Source organism: Lepus europaeus, chromosome 1 (assembly GCF_033115175.1).
Source record: "Lepus europaeus isolate LE1 chromosome 1, mLepTim1.pri, whole genome shotgun sequence".
Classification (NCBI taxonomy): Eukaryota; Metazoa; Chordata; class Mammalia; order Lagomorpha; family Leporidae; genus Lepus; species Lepus europaeus.
Genome location: NC_084827.1, coordinates 17,338,633 through 17,357,918, shown reverse-complemented (window position 1 = coordinate 17,357,918; position 19,286 = coordinate 17,338,633). Strand labels below are relative to the sequence as shown.

General features: G+C 55.0%; 1 protein-coding gene and 1 long non-coding RNA gene across 2 annotated transcripts in view; one reads left to right on the top strand and one right to left on the bottom strand.

Moving 5' to 3' along the window:
• The first annotated feature begins 678 nt into the window (after positions 1-678).
• On the top strand, positions 679-5,869 carry LOC133765562 (uncharacterized). The gene is made up of 5 exons (XR_009866612.1): positions 679-1,261; positions 1,772-1,897; positions 2,765-2,890; positions 4,420-5,656; positions 5,785-5,869. It is a non-coding gene; the product is annotated as an uncharacterized LOC133765562 (long non-coding RNA).
• Positions 5,645-19,286, bottom strand: part of PODXL (podocalyxin like) — a 38,526-nt gene continuing 24,884 nt past the window's right edge. Inside the window, exons 2-9 of the mRNA XM_062199057.1 lie at positions 11,863-12,477; positions 9,217-9,452; positions 8,868-8,939; positions 8,670-8,727; positions 6,859-7,002; positions 6,647-6,708; positions 6,336-6,503; positions 5,645-5,952 (exon numbers count right to left, since the gene is read on the bottom strand). Of these exons, the coding sequence (XP_062055041.1) occupies positions 5,755-5,952; positions 6,336-6,503; positions 6,647-6,708; positions 6,859-7,002; positions 8,670-8,727; positions 8,868-8,939; positions 9,217-9,452; positions 11,863-12,477 (1,553 nt within the window). The 3' untranslated portion in view covers positions 5,645-5,754. The remainder of the gene's footprint in view (positions 5,953-6,335; positions 6,504-6,646; positions 6,709-6,858; positions 7,003-8,669; positions 8,728-8,867; positions 8,940-9,216; positions 9,453-11,862; positions 12,478-19,286) is intronic.

Genomic DNA, 19,286 nt, shown 5'->3' with positions numbered 1-19,286 from the left:
ATACGGCTCTCGTAGGCAAGTGACCGTACTCCTCCTAACTGGCAACCACAGAATCCATAGAAATTAAAAAGGAAAATATTGTTCCATTCTTCACTTTTAACCCCTGAAGGCTGAAGGCATCCCTGGAAAGGGTGGCCGATGGCTCTCTCGGGACCTGTGCTGTCAGCCCGCCCTCGAGTTTGCACACGACTTGCTGACTCCTTCCTTTAGCACCGTGTGTTATATCACCTCCTTTGCCCTCTGCGTGTCTTGGAAGGAGCAAAGGAACAGAGAGTGGAGACTGGGGGCTCTGTGCAACCTCAGGAAGGTGAGCCAGCAGAGGCGATTCCCAGCCTCCCCGCTGTACAGCTGTTCTGCCCCTGGAGGGCTTCCCTCTTGCTGGACACCCACCCAGGAGAAGGGGACCCAGCCACATCCAAGCAGAGATGTTCCTAGGGAAGAGGGGAAAAAAACTTGGTCCAAGTGAGCTGCCCAGCACAGCGCCAGAAAGTTCTGATGGTCGGCAGTGCCTAAGAGGGGAGGGGAGGACGCTTGGCGCGTGGGTAGCGTGCGTCGCATCACCACCCTGTGAACCTAGGCCACAGGATAGGCCACCCAGGAGCCAGGCATTCTGCTGTTTATTTCCAGATCCACTAGTAACGTCCATGTAGCGCTGGGCACGGTCTCCACCTCTCTGCCCCACTTTCTCCATCTGTTTAGCAAACATCGGCGGCAAATCCTGTTTTCCACCTGTAAAGTGGCGCACTCAGCATGTCACTAGTGTTCATTGGAGCAGCCAGTCCTCTTCCTTATTTACTTCTTCCTTGAGGTAAGTGGTTTGGGGAGGAGCTTATAGAATGGGGAGGTTGCGAGTGGCAAACAGGCATAACAAATTAAAGCTGACAGCTGAGAGAACGTCTTGGTTGGCAGAGCAGGGAGCAGAGCAGGGTCAGTGCCTACTCAGGAAGGGAACGGAGCCTTAGGTCTGATTCGTGGCCCATGATAAGCTCTGAGTCACTCTGTCGGCCTCGGTCCTGCGGGAGCTCTGGCAGCGGGCCGCCTTGTGTATCCCTGGCATACCCTGGAGGTTAACCTCAGAATACCCTGGCACTGCAGGGCGCCAGCTGCCTTTCAGAACTCCATACGAAAGGAAACTAACAGCAGTTAGCGTTCCAGAAACGTATTTGGTGGCTGTTGGAACTTGAACATCAACATGGACTTGGGCAAACATGCAGAGTCAAGGCCTGGGGTTCCTCCCTACTTCCGCCGCTGAACAAGACAGGTGAGAAATGTTTTGTGAACTGCAGGAGGCCAGCAACTAGGAACACTGACCCTCTAACAGTTTCCCTCCTGTAAGTTGGGAATGCGGGAGTGTCCCCCCTCCTTGCAGAGAGAAAGGGTACCAAGATAACCTTTCCCAAACCCCTTCTGCCTTCCCTGTGCAGCCACAGGAGAGACGGGCAGAAACCTTCCGTGGCACAAGGCTGGTCCTGTTATGGGCAGAGACGGGGCCAAAACCACGCTTGTTTTTGGTGTTTTTGTCTTGTCTCTGTGCCAGTGTTTTCACCCGCGGTCCGTGTTCAGCGTCCGCCTTAGGCTCTTTGGTGGGGTGATTCACAGTTCTAGCCGAGGCAGAGGGGGAGGGGAGGAAGAGTAAAACATTTCAAAACGTGTCCCAGCGTGGGGCAGAGGCGTTGTGACAAAGCAGTTTAAGCTTCAACCAGCCACAGGCTGCAATGCAGGCATCCCGTATGAGTTGGTTGAAGCCTCAGCTGCTTCCCTTCCAATCCAGCTCCTGGCCTGAGGACTTGTGCGCCAGCCTTCCATGTGGGAGACCCAGATAAAGCTCAGAACTTTGGCCCAGCCCTGGCTGTTGCAGCCATCTGGGGACAGCTACTTCCACAGCTAAACAAGACAGGTGAGAAATGTTTTGTGAACTGCAGGAGGCCTGCAAGCAGACTTGTCCATCAACTAGGAACACTGACCCTCTAACAGTTTCCCTCCTGTAAGTTGGGAACGCGGGAGTGTCCCCCCTTGCGTAGAGAAAGGGTACCAAGATAGCCGCAGGGTCAACCTTTCCCAAACCCCTCTGCCTCCCCTGTGCACCTGCAGAGAGAGACGGGCAGAAACCTTCCGTGGCAAGAGGCAGATCCTGTTAGGGGCCGTGAACCACTGAGCAGAAGTCCGACTGACTTTAAAATAAAGTGTCCGGGGAAGTGAGGTCCTGTAGGGTAGCCTGAGATAAGGTGGAAACCTCTCCACTCATCCCCCTCCTCCCGCCCACCCTGCACCTGTTGGGCAGGGTAACCAGGAGCACAGAGGGCCGTGCCCACGTGTCATCTGATGTCCTCAGCTGCTGGGAGAGGAGCCTCGAGCACAAGTGACAAGTTCAAGGCAATCAGAGCAGAAATGAGGGGGCTTGAGCCAGCTTTCCACAAAAGCACTTTAATAGTGTACAGTTTTCCAAAATATATTTTTTGTAAGAAAATGCAATAATTATAAGTCTTTACAAACAAGTTTCTCCATAAAGTCCAGTGTACTTCAGACCCCTGTCCACTAAGACATCTGCTTCCCAGTCTCCTGGGCAAAATGTTTAACACTTAACTAACAATAACAACAATAAGACCCACATCAAGTAGCAGTGTCCCCTCCCCCTTGGTGTCGGGTTCTCAGTAGGCCCGAGGAGGTCAGCTGTGACAGTGACAAAAGCTATGCTGTGGTTTTACTCTGCCATCTCCGCTCCCCCTGTCTTGTTCCCTTTGGTCCTTCGTCCTGCGGGGAGAAGTTCCACCTGGGAAAGTTCATTCAACAGTGTTGGCAGAAAGACTCCTCCTCCAACATCGCCGACTCAGGACGGGTATGCGGCCTGAGGAGTGGCCGTTGTCTTCGTGCCCTCCCTGGCCTTCCCCGGGTAAGAAGGGGGCGGGCCGGGGAGGATTGCGGGGGGAATTCCCTCCCCTGTGTCAGTCTGGTGCCCACGAGTGGCAGCCTGCAAGCTGTTGACTCTGGGGGCTCAAAGTACTGGGCAGGCTATGGCTGCAGCTTCCAATCCTGTCTAAATAACCCCGGGAGTTTAGCATGTCGCTGAGGGTTTCAGAGTCAGGATAAGATTGGACTAGACCTCCCACTAGAGCGTCACAGTCCAGCCATCGCGAGCTGACTCCAGCCCTTACTGTAGTGGGATGGGGAGGGGGCAAGGGTCACATTTTAAAATAAAAATGCCCGATCTACAAGACAAATACTCTGTCACCAACTTGTCTTGTTAACGTAACATTTAAAAAAAAAAAAAAAAACAGTTGTCATTTCTAGTAGGATAGACATTTACATTCGTGTTCAGAGAAAGAGCTTAGCCGTCTCTCCTAGCTAACACATGTTTTTTTCAAAGTATATTCACTTAAAGCAGTGCAAGATAGATTAACACGTGGCCACTGTATTTACATAACCAAAAAAAATAACATATATAAGTTTCTCCAGTATATTGTCAAAGAGAAAGCCCAAGAAGTGTTGAAGCTCTCTGCTAGCTCTCCTCCAGCCAGGGGCCAGTCTGGTGCCTGGACTGGGTCAGGCCCGTGCCATGCTCTGTACCTCCTCCGTCAGCACCGCCCAGGCTGCCGGCAGACCTCCGGTTTGTCACCGAAAGAAACAGTTCCTAAGCTCTCTTTGGTACTTGTCTACAGTCCTGCCGAGCGCCTGGCATTCCTCTCACCTCGTCTCAGCCCCGTGATCTCAGTGATCGGACAGCATTTCGAATCCAGAAAAGACAGGGAAAGAAAATGACCTCCACAGGTGCATGGTAACGTGGCCTTGGCAAGAGAAAGCCAAGGCTACGTACTGGATTCTGAAGATGCCTAAAAGGCAGGAGCCCCGGTGGCCGTCCTGGGACAAAAGCTGTCCCAGGCTCTCCATGGACACTGCACGGCCATTCTTCTCACCAGGCCAGCTTCCTGCTCTCCAGTCCCTGCCAGTCATCTCTCAGAGCTGCAGCCCAGGCATATTTTCTGCCTTTGTCGAATGCCCTGGCTGGGGAACGTGACCCCGAACCAGCACAGGAGAAACAATCCCGTCTGACCTCTCTCCCAGGGGCAGGTGCAGAAGCTGAGAGACTGCTTTCCAGCATAATGTTGCACAGTTGTCCAGCCCGCACCTCCAGCTGCTAGAGAGTCAGAGCGGATGCTTGGGCCTAGCATTCCCCAACTCTCGGGAAACTGGAGAGGCCACCCTTGACTCTGACCTTTCTCTTTCTCTAGGATAGGAAATGGCTACAGCCTGCATCAGGGAGGCTCTTCCCCCAGCCCATCCCACCCCCTTTTAAAAACCAGAAAGCCTGATTCATTCTAACCAGTGCAGCCTGGCCCTGCCTCTAGGACCCTGGAGTAGGAGTGGCCTTTAGCCCTGAAATGACGATTTTCGTTCCCCTAAGCAGTTCTGCCATTTTCCTAGTGGGTTCCAGGTGACTCGTGCCCAGCACAATAAAGGCCATGGTCCGAGTTCCAGATTCTAGGCAGGACTCCCCCTTCTCAGATCAGCTTAAACCTCACTCTGCCTTCTACGCGCCAGCGGGCTGCCGAGCCCACACACAGGCCTCCCGTGTTGGGGAACGGACATGGCTTTGTGCTTCCCTGAGATGCCCCCAGTAGCCCCAGCGGGTTACGGAAAAGACAAACAGCACGGTGAGTTACACACCTTAGCGTGCACTGCATATCCTGGGCCTGCTTTCCTCTGAGGCCACAGGAGAACCAGACCCGGATTAGCTGAGTCTCTGGTCATTTGAGCTTTGGCCTTTGGCAGTGGAGGGCTGGGTTAGAAAACAAACATGCATGCAAACAAACAGAACAAAACCCTCAGCAACTTGAGAAGTCCCTGAGTTCTCTATGCAGTGGGGAGTCATGCCCATCTTCCTGGCTGTTCCAGGGGATTGTCCGGTAAGACACGACTGGGCGGATGGGGGCCCTCGGCGGGGCCTGTCCTGCTCTGGGATTCACCCTGGTCAGTGAACTGAAAAAGAGGAACACTTTGCTTTCAGAAGCTACTGCAGCTTTTAGTCCCTGGGAGGGGAGAGGTTGGAAGACCATAGGAGAGCTTGGGGAGCCTCTCCCCGGAGAGCCGGGGGTGACCGACCAGTGTGGGTGCAGGGCTCCCCCGTGGACCCCGTAGGCAGAACTCGCTCACACTGGGAGGCCCGTCTGGGCTAAGTCCCAATTCCATTAAGCAAATGTAAGGAAATCAGAATGTAGAACAAGAGGTCCAAGGTCAGGAAATGACCTGTGCAAACCCCCAGGGGCCCTGGGACCAAGTGGAAAAAAGGGGAGAAGGAAGAACTGCTGGCAGACGAGGCAGGAAAAGAGATGAGAACTGGGGACCTGTCCTTCCAAGTCATCGGACCCCACGCAGACCTCCAACCAGGTCTGGGCCTGCTCTCCTATCCATTCCAGCCCACCCACCAACTGCAGTTTCACCCTGTGCCCAAGAGAGGGCGCAAGTGAGCACCACGGTGTAGATGGGTGCAAAGGAGCATGGGACAGAAGGGCGGGTCCCGTGAGTAGCCTGGGCCTGGAGGTCCGCTGCTTCGCCCTGATCCTGCCTGGCCCCTGCCAGCAGCACTGTGCTCAGGCACTCGTGGGTTATCTTACAGGAGGGATCTACATGGACTGTGACTGTTCAGCTTGAGAAGGAAAAGGTAAGGCCCTGGGGGCGCTGGGAGGGGGCGTCCTCCCCGGCCCAGCGGCACTTGAGGTGGTCAGTGAGCAGTGGTGGGGGCGGGCGGCGGCAGGCCCGTTAGAGGTGCGTGTCCTCCTCCTCGTCCAGGTCGTCCTTGGTCAGGTTGTCCAGCGGGACAATCCAGCTGTCCCCCAGCTCCCCGTTGAGGTTGACCACCTTCTTCTCCTGCATCTCGGCCGACGTCTCCATCACTTCCAGGGTCGGGTTGTCGTGGTAACCGTTCTCCACGGTCTGCAGCTCCTCTGTGAGTCGTTGCTGGAGCGGGAAAGGGCAGAATTGGAGGGGATTTTAGAATACAGGTGCCCCAGGGACCCCGTCTGGCTGAGCTGCGCACTCAGCGCTCACAGGTGGGGGCCTCGTACAAAGGCCAGCCCTCCAGGCTCTGTCTTCTGATCCCTCCCCACCCCCTTCAGGTACCCATCCATCAGCGTGAACCGGCGGGACTGTAGAGATGTCCCCACGGACACCTGGCAGCCGTGCCTGCTCCCTCCCCGAGAGCAGAGGGCCTGTCCGAGGGTCTGTGAGGACGTGGGCACAACAAGGCCCACGCATGAGGCTGACTCCCGCTCCCACAGGTACCAGGGCAGTCTGCCCGCCCCCTCTGATCCGCTGGGGTACGGGGAGGAAGAGGCGCCCACCTGGTCCTTCCTATGGGAGAGGCGCTGGTGGCAGCAGCCGTAGAGGGCCGCGACAAGCAGCAGGAAGGAGGCCATGCAGACGATGGTGATGATGAGCGGCAGGCTGAAGCGGTCCTCAGTCTCCTCCGGGGGCCCCTGGTCCCCCAGCTGCATGTCGCTGACGCCCTCCTGGCCGGGAAGGACGAGGGCAGCTGTCAGGCCCTGGACCACCATGCCCCAGCCTGGCCGGCCCCCTCTGGGTTTGCTCGGCCTAGGCTCCTCCACGAGAGAGAGGCCACACGGGGGTCCCAGCCCAGGGGGGCAGCCTGTACCTCTCTCAGGTCATCCCATCTGTCTTTCAGCAGCTCGAACACGGCCGTGGGCAGCAGATTCGCTGTGGGGGTGGAGAGAGGGGCTGCCTCAGTGTCCAGCTCAGAGCCTGCACCGCTGGCTGCTCTCTGGGTGGGCCGGAAGCAGGGTGGAACTCCCCCCACGCCGCCCCACTCCCACAGCAGGGCCTCGGCGCCCCTGGCCCTCAACTCACTCTTGACGGTGATCTCTTTGACCACCACCGCGTGGCTTCCCAGCACGGGCGCCAGCAGCACGTGGCACTGGTCCTGGGCGGGGTTGAAGGTGGGCTTGGCCGCGCGGCACAGCAGGGTGACCAGTTTGTCTTCCGGAAGGCTCTCTGTCTGTTGTGGGGAGACCACCGGTGATTCCTTGTGGCAGCTCCCGGGGCTTGAACCCAGTTGCTACCCCAGCCCTCCTGGTGCCATTCCCAGTCAGGAGCTATGGTGCTGGGGCCCAGTGGGTTGAGCCACTGCCTGCAACACCAGCATCCCACACGGGCACCAGTTTGGTCCCAGCTGTTCCACTTCCTGTCCAGCTCCCTGCTCATGTGCCTGGGCAATAGCAAAAGATGGCCCGAGTGCTTGGGACCCTGCACCCACATGGGAGACCTGGGTGAAGTTCCTGGCTTTGGCCTGGACCAGCCCAAGCTATTGCAGCCATTTGGGGATTGAACCATGGATGGAAGACCTCTGTCTGCCCCTCTCTGTAACTCTACTCATCAAATAAATTTTTTTAAAAAGTTAATAGAACAGCACATGGCTCTTTTGAGTCAGTGTTTGCTTCTCTGCCTCGTTCCCGTCGGCTGACCCCCTGGCTGTGCACCGTGGTTATGGTCCTTTAGGGATCCTGAATGGGCGCCACCTCGTGCGGAGCCTGCCCTTGGCCAGCCTCTCAGGCGGGGACTCTGCGAGCTGCAATGCGCAGGCTCCTCCCCGGGCTAAGGCCCTGCTCTGAAGCCAGGAGCGGGCTGGCGGGACAGGAGGCGGCATAGGGCAAAGCGGGGGTCACCCAGCTGCCTGTGCAGGAGGAACCAGCTGAGGCGGCTCCAGTGCTACCTGCTCGCTGCTGTTTCTCCGACCTGACCTTGGAACGTGGGGCACGGCTTCCCTGAGGACACCCGCCCCCCAAACAGCCCCTGGAATCCCTCGGGCTTACTAACGCCCCCTCCTGCCTTCAGGAGAGGATCCACAGCCAAGCTCGGGCAGTCCGTGCCTGGTGCAGTCATCCCAGCCCCAGCAGCGGGCGGCTGCAACAGTCACTTGCAGACTGGCTACACAGAAGGAAAAGATCTGCCGGAAACAGGACCCCTCTAGCCTTGGAATCCAACTTCACTTCGTGGGCTACACGCCCAGGGGTGGCTGCAGACACACACTCACCAGGAGAGGGCAGCAGCGAGCTGGCAGCACCGGCACCCACAGGCCCCAACAGCCAAAGGACCAAAGCCTCAGCTACTACAGCCTCTCTCCGCTGGGGTGTCCTCACCACAGGGCCTGGCTCCTCTGTGTCCAGGGGCCCTTAGTTCTGGGGTCTTCCTAGCTCCCCAGGTCAGGGGAGATCCTGTCCACACTGTTCTCCCAATGAGGCTAGAAAGCATGAACCCAATCAGAAGAGCAGCAGTTGGGCTGACCACACCTGTCACTTTCAGGTGAGTCTCCAAAGCCCAGAGACAGAGGCAGAAGGGACCAGGACCAGAGCCTTCCAGCTCCCGGAGCCTGTAAATCATCCCAGCGGGAGCGGGGAAGACCAGGCTCCTTTCCCTGACCCCGCCTTGTCCCGACTGCTTGCTCTGTTCAGACTGGGGGGCGGGTGTGGCACAGCGGGCTCAGCTGCAGCCTGCAGTTCCGGCACTGTCTCCAGTCCCAGCTGCTCCCTTCTAATGCACCTGGGAAAGCTGAAAATGATGGCCCAAGTGCTTGGGCCCCTGCACCCACCCAGCTGGGAGACCCAGGTGGAGTCCCAAGTTCCTGGCCCAGCCCTAGCTGTTGCTCCCATTTGGGGACTGACCGAGTGCATGGAGATCTGTCTCTCCTTCTCCCTGACTCTGCCTTTGAAATAAATGTATCTTTAAAAAAGAAAAACAAAACCGACTTGGAGTGGGGAGGTACCGCTCACCCCCTCAGTCCTCCACCTTCCCCACCTGGATGCTGGCTGGCTGCCAGCCCGGGGGCAGGGTCCTGGGGCTCTGGGGAGCCAGGTACTCACGCAGGGACTGTTTCTGGTGAGGTTCAGGATGAGCAGCTGCTCGGTCAGTCTCTCCGGAGGCCCGCAGCTTACCTGGAAGAAGCCGGTAAAACTGAGGTTGAGGCCCACAGCCAGGGGCTCTCCGACCCTGCCCTCCCCTGGGTGGAAGGGAGGAGCAGCTCATGGCAAGCTGGGCACCTAGCTGGACCAGGCTCGGAGCCAGGCATGGCCCCCACTGCCCAGCCGTGTGAGGCAGCATCGGGCAAAGCCAGGCAAAGGCGGTGAAAGCAGATGGCTCCCAATAGCCCCAAGCCAGGGTTCCGGGTGAAGAAGGACTAGCACCGCCCTCCTGCCTGGGCCCGGGACTCACCCTGTGGTCTCGCACCGCCGAGGTGGGGGGAGATGTGCTGGGGCTGTGCAGGGCAGTTGAAGCCAACTCAGTGCTGGAGCTTGTGGGGCCCCTGCCGGTTGTGTCCTCTGTTCCTGCCGAGGGGCCCGAGGGCTGCAGTGCGGGGGAGGGGGAGGAAGGAGAGGGGGAGGGGGAGGCCGGGCTGGGTGGCATCGAGCTGGGCATCCCTTGAGTCTCTGCCGAGCTGGCCACGGGCGCTGGAACAGGGAACACAAAAGTCTTAACCACAGGGAGCAGTGCCCTGCACAGGCGGCTTAAGCTCTCAGGGTCTTTGGGCTCAGCCGCCACCAAGCTGGAGCCAGCAGGCTCTGGGGAGGGAGGCGGGGGGATGGCGTGGAGTCCCCTGACGGTCGACAGGGGGCTGGGATGAGCCAAAGAACCAGCCAAGGGAGTCGGCACAACAGCGGTGCTGCCCTTGTAGAACCTCACACCCACACTCTGGGGGAGGTCCCGTCGTCACCCTGTTCTGTAAGTGGGGAGACTGAGCCTCAGATCTGCACAAGGCCACATGCCGAAGGGTGGCAGAGACTTGGATCCAGGTGCACCCAGCTCAGGGCACTCTCGCTGCAGCACACGGCCACCATGGCCCGCAGTGTGCAATCAGCACCCTGGGGAGCTCCCAGGAATGCAGGCTCCCAGGTTCACGCCCAGGAGTTCTGCTTCGACAGATCTGGACGGGTCACGGTCTGGAGGTGCACAGCCCATCTGTAGATTCTGAAGTTAATTTTCTAGACTAAGATTAGCACTTGAAAAACTGTGGGCTGGCATTGTGGTGCGGCAGGCTAAGCCACCTCCTACAACAGTGGCATCCCATATACACCAGTTTGAGTCCTGGCTGCTCCACTTCTAATTCAGCTCCCTACTAATGTGCCTGGGAAAGCAGTGGAAGGTGACCCAAGGACTTGGGGCCCTGCACCCATGTGGGAGACCTGGATGGAGTTCCAGTCTCCTGCCCCAACTGCTGTGGCCATCTGGGGAGTGAACCAGAGGTTGGAGGACCATCCTTTCTCGCCCCCGCCCCCGCCCCCTCCCCTTCTGTCACTCTGCCTTTCAAATAAATACATTTTTTTAAAAAAACTAAATAATAGGAAATGGAATACAGTAGAAAATATCAGGATGTATAATAGAAAGTTTAACTCTTATTTAGTGAAACTTCCATATCAATTCATGTGTGTGTTAGGTGTACGTGTTCTGGATCTTGATGTAAAAGTAAAGTGTGTTTCTTGTTTCCTAAATATTTATTTACTTTTTTTTTAAAGGTTTATTTATTTGCAAGGCAGAGCAACAGAGAGAGAGAAATCTTCCACCCTCTGGTTTACTCCCCAAATGGTCACAAAGGCCAATTCAGGGCCAGGCTGAAGCCAGGAGTCTGGAGCTCCACCTGGGCTCCCACGTGGGTGCAGGGGCCCAAGCACTTGGGCCGTCTTCCTCTGCTTTCCCAAGTGCATGAACAGGGAGCTGGATCAGAAGTGCAGCACTAGAACTTGAACCAGCGCTCACAGGCTGACGTCACAGGCAGCAGCTTAACCCACGGCACCACAATACCGACCCCTAAAATGTGTTTCTTATTGTGAGTTGTCGTGGGACAGTGGGAGATGCGCTGTCTTTTCTAGAGTGCTTCCAACACCCTGCCGTGGGCATGCAGTCTCCCGTGTGGCTGAGACGCTGGCCGGGGCAGGCAGAGCACCGAGCTCCATCTGTGCGCTCAGCTCTGCTGGCCTGTGCTCATCACTCACATGGGAAGCCGAGTCTGAAGGAACTGTGCTTAATTCTCAGCATGAACTTACTCTGCCTGCCAGCTGAGCACCTGTATGGGACACAAGGGGGCTTCAAAAAGTTCCTGAAAAACTGAATTAGGGGGGCTGGCGCTGTGGTGTGGCGGGTAGGGCCCATATCGGCGCCAGTTCAAGTCCCGGCTGCACACTTCCAATCCAGCTCTCTGCTGTGGCCTGGGAAAGCAGAAGACAGCCAAAGTCCCTGGGCCCCTGCACCTGCATGGGAGACCCGGAGGAAGCTCTTGGCTTCAGATCGGCTTAGCTCTGGCCATTGTGGCCATCTGGGAAGTGAACCAGCAGATCAAGACCTCTCCCCAGACCCGCCTCAGCCTCTTTGTAACTCTGCCTTTCAAATAAAATAAATAAATCTTAAAAAAAAAAAAAAAAAACTGAATTAGGGGCTGGCACTGGGGTGTAGCGGGTACAGCCATCGCCTGCAGCGCCAGCATCCCTTACGGGTGCCAGTTTGAGTCCCGGCTGCTCCACTTCCGATCCAGCTCCTTGTTGATGCACCTGGGAAAGAATGGAGGATGGCACAAGTGCTTGGGCCCCTGCACCTACATGGGAGACCAGGCTCCTGGCTTTGGCCTGGCCCAGCCCTGGATGTAGCAAGCACTTGGAGAGAGAACCAGCAGATGGAAGATATCTCTCTCTTTCTCTCTCTCTCTCCCTCCCTGCCTCTCAAACGAAAAAGGTGGGAAGAACTGAGAAATCCATGCAGAATTTTGTCACAATTTGCATTTTCCGCAAATGTTTTGAAGGCCCCTCATATAAGCACTGAAAAGTTTATCTTTCCCTGAAAATAAAAGGAAAACCAAGGAGTCACACTCACTCAGTGTCGCAGGCTTCCCCTGGGGTGTGGAGAGGGTGCCAGTGCCAGGGCCCAGGCTGCTGGCAGATGTGGGGAAACTGAGTTGGGGCCCCTTGGAGGGCTTCGCGGTGGCATGGCTCAGCAGGTCAGGGCTGGCCGAGTTGGTCACAGGAGGAGCAGTGGGTCCCGTGGTGCCGAGATCTGTGGTCTGACGGGGGGCCTGGCTCATGGCCTCTGTGGTCAGAGACTTTGTGGTGATGCTGTGGCTGCTCGGAGCTTCGGATGCAGCTGGGTCCTGAGCTGCGACCTGGCTGCCACTGGTGACAGGCTGAACAGAGCCGGTGACGTGTGCCGTGGTGACGCCACCTGCGTCCTTAGCTTCAGCCTTAGTAGGAATACTCAGGCTCTGCTCTGTTGTGGCCGAGCCCTGGGCTGGGGCTGAGGTCTCCACGGAGCTTCCAGGGGACGCAGAGGGGCTCCGGGTGGCTGGGGCTTTCGTTGTCATGGGTGCAGTGGGCTGCTCGGCCGGGACTGAAGCTGCCACGGAGCTTTTAGGGGCTGGGGCTGAGGCTGGGGTTGGCCTGGTAGAGACTGAAGTTTGTGTCGTGGTCGTGGGGGCTGTGCTGGGCTGGGCACCTGTTGACAGACACAACACAGAATCAGGTCAAGATGTTGGCTGTAGGTCCTGCTCCTCCCTTGGGCCCCAGAGACCCAGCTCCCTGCCCTCGATGCATCCCGACTTTACCAGGGTCCAAGAAACATCCAAGGGGGCGGCGGAGAGAGAACAGAGGAAGCCCAGGGAAGTCCTGCTAGGGAGGACAGCGCAGCCTGGCCGCGCCACAGGCCCCGTGCACACCCACACCCAGTGATCAGCCCACATGCCTGCCTCTGCGCCCCAGCCTCCAGGCTCACGCCCGGGGAAGACGTCGCCCTGCCCCGGTCTGAGTGCAGCCTCTGTTATCCCGCAAGTCACCCTCTAGAGTCTAGAAGGAGACATCGGCGATCGAGGGAAGTCCCACACGCCACGGCCGTGGCCTGAAGACCCCTGCGGGCCGTGCTGCAGGAAGACCTTTGGCTCCACTGGGCCCGGCAGGTGGCAGGCTCGGGCTCAGGCCCGCAGGACGCGCAGGCTCAGGTGCAGAAGCCCACAAGTGCCTGGGAGAGCAGGCAGAATCACTGACGGTCTGGGAGCTCTGGGGTGCCTGGAGAGACATGCGCCAGGGTGAGGCACAACAGCTCGGCCAGCCAGGCACTCATGGGGGTTCGTGGGGGAGACGCACACATTCCATCAGCTGAGCGCCATGCCCCGTGGACCCCACATGGGGAAGGAAGCCTCAGCCGAGAGGCACGGTGTGGGGAGAGCCCTCAGATCCAGCACTAGGCTGCAGCTGCTTTCGCCGTCTCCCACCACCACGGCCCACGGGGCAGTCATGAGGGGACAGGGAAGCCACAAGCTGTGCTGTGTGTCATCCAGAACCTTCTGCAGATCTACCCCGGCAGTTCTGCGCATCCCCCCCCCCCCCCCCCGAAACTTTCCCACACTGCTGCTCCACTCCCAGGAGGTCCACGGTCCTGACCACCGTTCCAAACTCAGCAGCCACCACCTAGGAGTTACTGGGGGGACCCCACCTCGGGGTAGTCACCTTCGACGTTCCCAGCCAGACAGCTGTCCTACACCAGCCCCTAGGTGCTCCCCTAAACGGTGTTATCAGCCCATAGCAGTCCCCTCTCATAGGTACCAGCATTTGGCCCCAAATCCCGGACAGACTGGCTTTTCCACTGCTCAGCTGGCTGCTCACGGGAGCCCCTTCTGGGTGAGGGAGAAGTGGGGGCAGGGGCAGGTGGGGCCGTGCTGGCGTCAGCCACAGAGTCACACCAGCTTCTTGAGGACCTGCCCAGGCTTTCAACTTGATGATGGAGAGCTGCTAATAAAATATTAAAGACTTTGATGAGGTTGATCAAAAAGGGGAAGGTTCAAGGCATAAAACAATAGGAGGTATAAAACTAACCGGCATTTGCCATCACAGGCAAGTGCTAATCAATTTCAAGGCGGGATGGACAAATTCCTTGCTTAAGAAAAAAAAAAAAAGCAACACACCAGGATGACTCAAGAAGAAATGGAAAGAATAATATGTCCTATACTCAACAAGGAATTGACTAGGTAATTAATACTTTCCTTACAAAGAAACTCCCTGACTAAATCCAAGATCACACAACTCCAGCCTTACACAGTCTGATCCGGCACTGTCTGATCTGCAATGACTGTGCATCTACAGAAGGGAGCAGTTCACATACATTTGCCAAACAACAAAGAAAATGACTGGCAAATCTGGCTTCATCACAGTTAAGGGCTTGGGGCCAGCACTGTGGCATAGCAACTTAAGCTGCTGCTTGCTGCACTGGCATCCCATATGGGCGCTGGTTGAAGTCCCGGCTGCTCCACTTCAATCTGACTCCTTTGTGCCTGGGAAAGCAGTGGAGGATGGCCCAAGTCCTTGAGCCCTGCACCCACGTGGGAGACCCGGAAGCTTTGCACCAACCCAGCTCCAGCCATTGCAGCCATTTGGGGAGTGAACCAGCAGATGGAAGCTCTGTCTCTCTCCTTCTCTCTCTCTGCCTCCCCTGACCCCAACCCTGTAACTCTCCCTTTTGAATAAATAAATAAATAAATCTTTTTTTTAAATAAAATTAAAAAGGTGAGAGCTTATATGCATCCAAAGAAACCACTGCCCTTCCATCGAACAAGAGCAGACTGTAAGAGAACTTCCGCTCTCAACACAAGGAAGAAGCTTCCTGCTACTTGGCTGGAGCCCACCAGAGAACAGAGGTTCTGCTATGGACCCCTGGCCTGCAGACTGGAGAAGGGAGGCGCTGCAGGGAGAAACTGGACCCCAGACGTCAGCCTGGGAGCCCACCAGGAGCCCAGAAAGCCCCTCCCCACCTGGGCTGGAGCAGCAGAAGCCCAGCCCCCGTGTCCCCTGTGTGGGGTCAAGAATCTCTCAGGTGACTGGGGAAGCCCCCGTTGCTGCTGGGACAGGAACAGGAAAAAGAGAAAAGCTGCTTCCCATGGGGGCGGGAAGAGTGTTTGCCCTAGGCCCTGTGCAGAGTCCACCACTACCTCCAGGAACAGGCAGGAATGCCGGCAAAGGCCACATCCTGAAGCCAGACTGTCAGCAAGTCCCCTCCCCTACCCCCGCACGCTGAAAGTACAAAGCAGATGGTGGAATACTGCTGTGGGGAGTAGCACAAAGCCCAGACCTATAGCCAGACAGGAAGGGAAGAGAGTGCAACTCTGAAAGTATCCATGGCAACAACGAAACTTAGAGCCCAGCTCCCGACCAGCCTCTCACACTAATGACATGGCAGAAGAAAAAAGTGCTCAGGATCACTAGCCATCCGGGAAATGCAAATCACAACCACACTGAGGTTCCACCTCACTCCTGTAAGAGCGGCTCTCCTACCGAAATCAACAGATGACAAATGCTGGTGAGGATGTCGGGGAAAAGGTCCCCTAACCCACTGCTGGTGCCAACGTAAACTGGTCCAGCCACTGTGGAAGACAGAGTGGAGATCCCTCAGACATCTGAATATAGACCTACCATACGACCCAGCCATCCCACTCCTGGGAATTTACCCGTGGGAAACGAAACCAGCATATGCAAGAGTGATCTGTACCTCCATGTTTACTACAGCACAATTCACAGTAGCTAAGACAGGGAATCAACCCAGATGTCCATCAACTGAAGAGTGGATAAAGAAATTATGGGATATACACACCATGGAGTACTACTCAGCTGTAAAAATAAATAAAAAATAAAATAAAATCCTGTCTTTTGCAACAAGATGGTCGCAACTGGAAACCATATACTTAGTGAAATAAGCCAGTCCCAAATACAAATAGCCTGTTTTCCCCCATCCGAGGTAACTAACAGAATACCTGAAATGTAAGTATTGGAGTGAAATGGACATTCTGAGATTAGATGATTGTTTATAGCCCTAGTCTCTTTCATGCAGGAACAGTGTGTTTTTTTTTTTCTCTTCATATTTGTTGAGCTCTTCTACTTAGAGTAGGGTTAACCATATGATCGTTAAGTAAGCTGAAAATAGATGTTTGTAATAATTAAGAGTGGGCATCCAAGAAGGAGAAGGAAGAAGGGTTGGAGCGTGGGTGGGGGGAAGGGCCGCTGTGTTACTAAATCTGCATTTATCAAACACATGAAACTTGTATAACTTAAATCAGATTTTTAAAAAGCAGAGAAAAGTGGCGCCGTCGGCAGCTGCCACGTGCTGTCTGGCTCTGGATTCGCCCGTTCTGGACGTCACTCGTGCTTCCTGTCGGCGCAGTCCTGCGGCAGGTGGCCCGGGAGACCACTTAGCTGTGCTGGGCTCCCTCTGCTTCCGTCCCCCCTCTCCCTCCACTCTCCTCCTCTCCTGTCCTGGGTATTGTGGCCTACTGTCAGTTCTTTAATGATGTTCCACTGTGTATCCTATGGCACTTTGTTTATCCACTATTCAGCTGATAAACAGTGCAATTGTTCCAATAATAATTGTTTCAATAACGTTGCTGTGGACCTATGGTTTCACTTTTCTTGGGTAGAAACCTACAATAGAATTATTGGATCGTACGGTAATTCTGTGTTTAGCATCAAGTAAAGATGCCAAGCTGTTTTCCCAAGTGGCTGTACTATTTTACATACCAGCAAGCAATTTTCCATGGAGCCAAATTTTCCACATCCTCACCAGCAACTATCTTTTTCTATTTTTTTTTTAAGATTTATTTTTGTTTATTTGAAAGGCAGAATTATAGAGAGGCAGAGGTAGAGAGACAAAGAGAGATCTCCCATTTGCTGGTTCACTCCCCAGATGGCCACAATGGCTGGAGCTGTGCTGATCAGGAGCCAGGAGTCTCTTCCGGGTTTCCCACGTAGGTGCAGGGGCCCAAGGACTTGGGCCATCTTCTACTGCTTTCCCAGGCCATAGCAGAGAGCTGGATCAGAAAGTGGAGCAGCTGGCATTCAAACTGGTGTCCATATGGGATGCCAGCACTGTGCCAGCCCCATCATCGGTCTTTTTCATGGCAGCTACTTTGGTGGGCCTGTGGATTTCCCTAATGACTAATGAGATGGGGCAGCATATAAGAGGGACCTGGATGGTGTTCCTGGCTCCTGGCTGTTGCGGCATTTAGGGAGTGAATCAACTGATGAAAGATCTCAGTTTCTCCCTCTGTCAGTTTGCCTTTTAAATAAATACATAAATACATACATACATACATACATAAATAAGGGGTCGGCGCTGTGGCGCAGGAGGTTAATCCTCGGCCTGAGACACCGGCATCCCACATGGGTGCTGGTTCTAGTCTCGGCTGTCTCTTCTAATCCAGCTCTCTGCTATGGCCCAGGAAGGCAGTGGAGGATGGCCCAAGTGCTTGGACCCCTGCACTCGCATGGAAGACCAGGAGGAAGCTCATGGCTCCGGATCAGCGCAGCTCTGGCTGTTGCGGCCAATTGGGGAGTGAACCAACAGATGAAAGAACTCTCTGTATCTCTCTCTCACTGTAACTCTACCTCTCAAATAAATAAATAAAAATCTTTAAAAAATAGATAAAATGTAAAATATTTTTATAAATATATATTATAAAATAAAGATTATGTATTTATTTTGAAATTCAGAGTTACACAGAGAGAGGAGAGGCAGAGAGAGAGAGAGAGAGGTCTTCCATTTTATGGTTCACTCCCCAACCGGCCACAGTGGCTGAAACTGCGCCAATCCGAAGCCAGGAGCCTAGAGCCTCCTCTGGGTCTCCCACAAGCGTGTAGGGGCTCAAGGACTTTGGCCATCTTCCACTGCCTTCCCAGGCCATAGCAGTAAGCTGGACCAGAAGAGGAGCAGCCAGGTCTTGAACCGGCACCCATATGGGATGCTGGTGCTTCAGGCAAGGGCATTAACCCACTGCGCCACATTGGCCCCAAATCACCTGTTTTTTTAAAAGTTCTTCATAAACAACTATTAATTGACACCTGGTGCTGTGGCCTCAGCTATTTTCCTAGCAGGCTAAAATTTGAAATTAAGACTCTGTGATTTTCTGTTTCCATGTGAGTCAAAAGATAATATCTGTAGCTAATGAATAATGAAACTGCAAAATAAACATACTAAGATTAACAAGATGGGGCTGGTGCTGTGGCGCAGTGGGTTAATGCATCCCATATTGGCACCGGTTCTAGTCCTGGCTGCTCCACTTCTGACCCAGCTCTCTGTTATGGCCTGGGAAAGCAGTAGAAGATGGCCAAAGTCCTTGGGCCTCTGCACCCACGTGGGAGACCCGGAAGAAGCTCCTGGCTCCTGGCTTTAGATTGGCTCAGCTCCAGCCATTGTGGCCATCTGGGGAGTGAACCAATGGAAGGAAGACCTCTCTGTGTGTCTCTTCCTCTCACTGTCTATAACTCTACCTCTATAATAAATAAATAAAAATCTTTAAAAAATATAGATAAATAAAATAGGCAAAGGATGTCCAGGTAACACCATGCACAGGCAAAGTTCCTCTCAGGGCTGGTGTTGAGCTCCCGTATTGACAAACAAAATAAGAAAAAACAAAGGAGCACCATGATGTACACAGAAAAATCATCTGCAAAATTCAACATCTATTTAGGGTTTTTAAAATAATCTCAGCTAATAGAAGCAAATGTCCCTTGCCTAGCAAATGGTATATCCAAATAAACCTACAGTTTAACATCCTTAATGGGCAGACTGAATGCTTTGCCTAGAGGCTTGGGAATGCAGCGAGAAGGGGCTACGGCACACAGTACCAGGAGTCCTGGCCAACTCAGCAGGAGGAGAAACCGGGCAGGCTTTGGCGCCGGGGAGAAGACCCCCTTCGGCTGCCTGTATCCCACCTCAGAGCGCTTGGGATCAACTCCCCGCTTCGCTTCGGATTCAGCTTCTGGCTGGTGCACCTGGGAGAGAGCAGATGTTGACCAAGTGCTTGGGTCCCTGCCACCCATGTGGGAGACCTGGATGGGGTTCCTGGCTCCCGCCTACTGCAGCATGTAGAAAGTGAACCAGCTGGTGCAAGATCTGGGTTTCTCCCTCTTGTCAATTTGCCTTTGAAATAAATAAAATGGACAAAGGACACCCAGATGACAAGTGAGCGTAAGAAAAGGCTCAACATTGTGAGTCATGAGGCAAGAGAAAACACCAAGCCCCAAAGAGGAATCCTGGTGGGAACGCACAATGGCACACACACTGGAGAACAGTGCAGCAGTTTGAGCATTTAATTACCATATGACCCACCAATTCCATTCTTAGGTGTTTACTCAAAAGAAATGAAAATCTGTGGTCAGACAGCCGGTCTGGTTCAATAGGCTAATCCTATGCCTGCGGCGCAGGCACACCAGGTTCTAGTCCTGGTCGGGGCACCGGATTCTGTCCCGGTCACTCCTCTTCCAGTC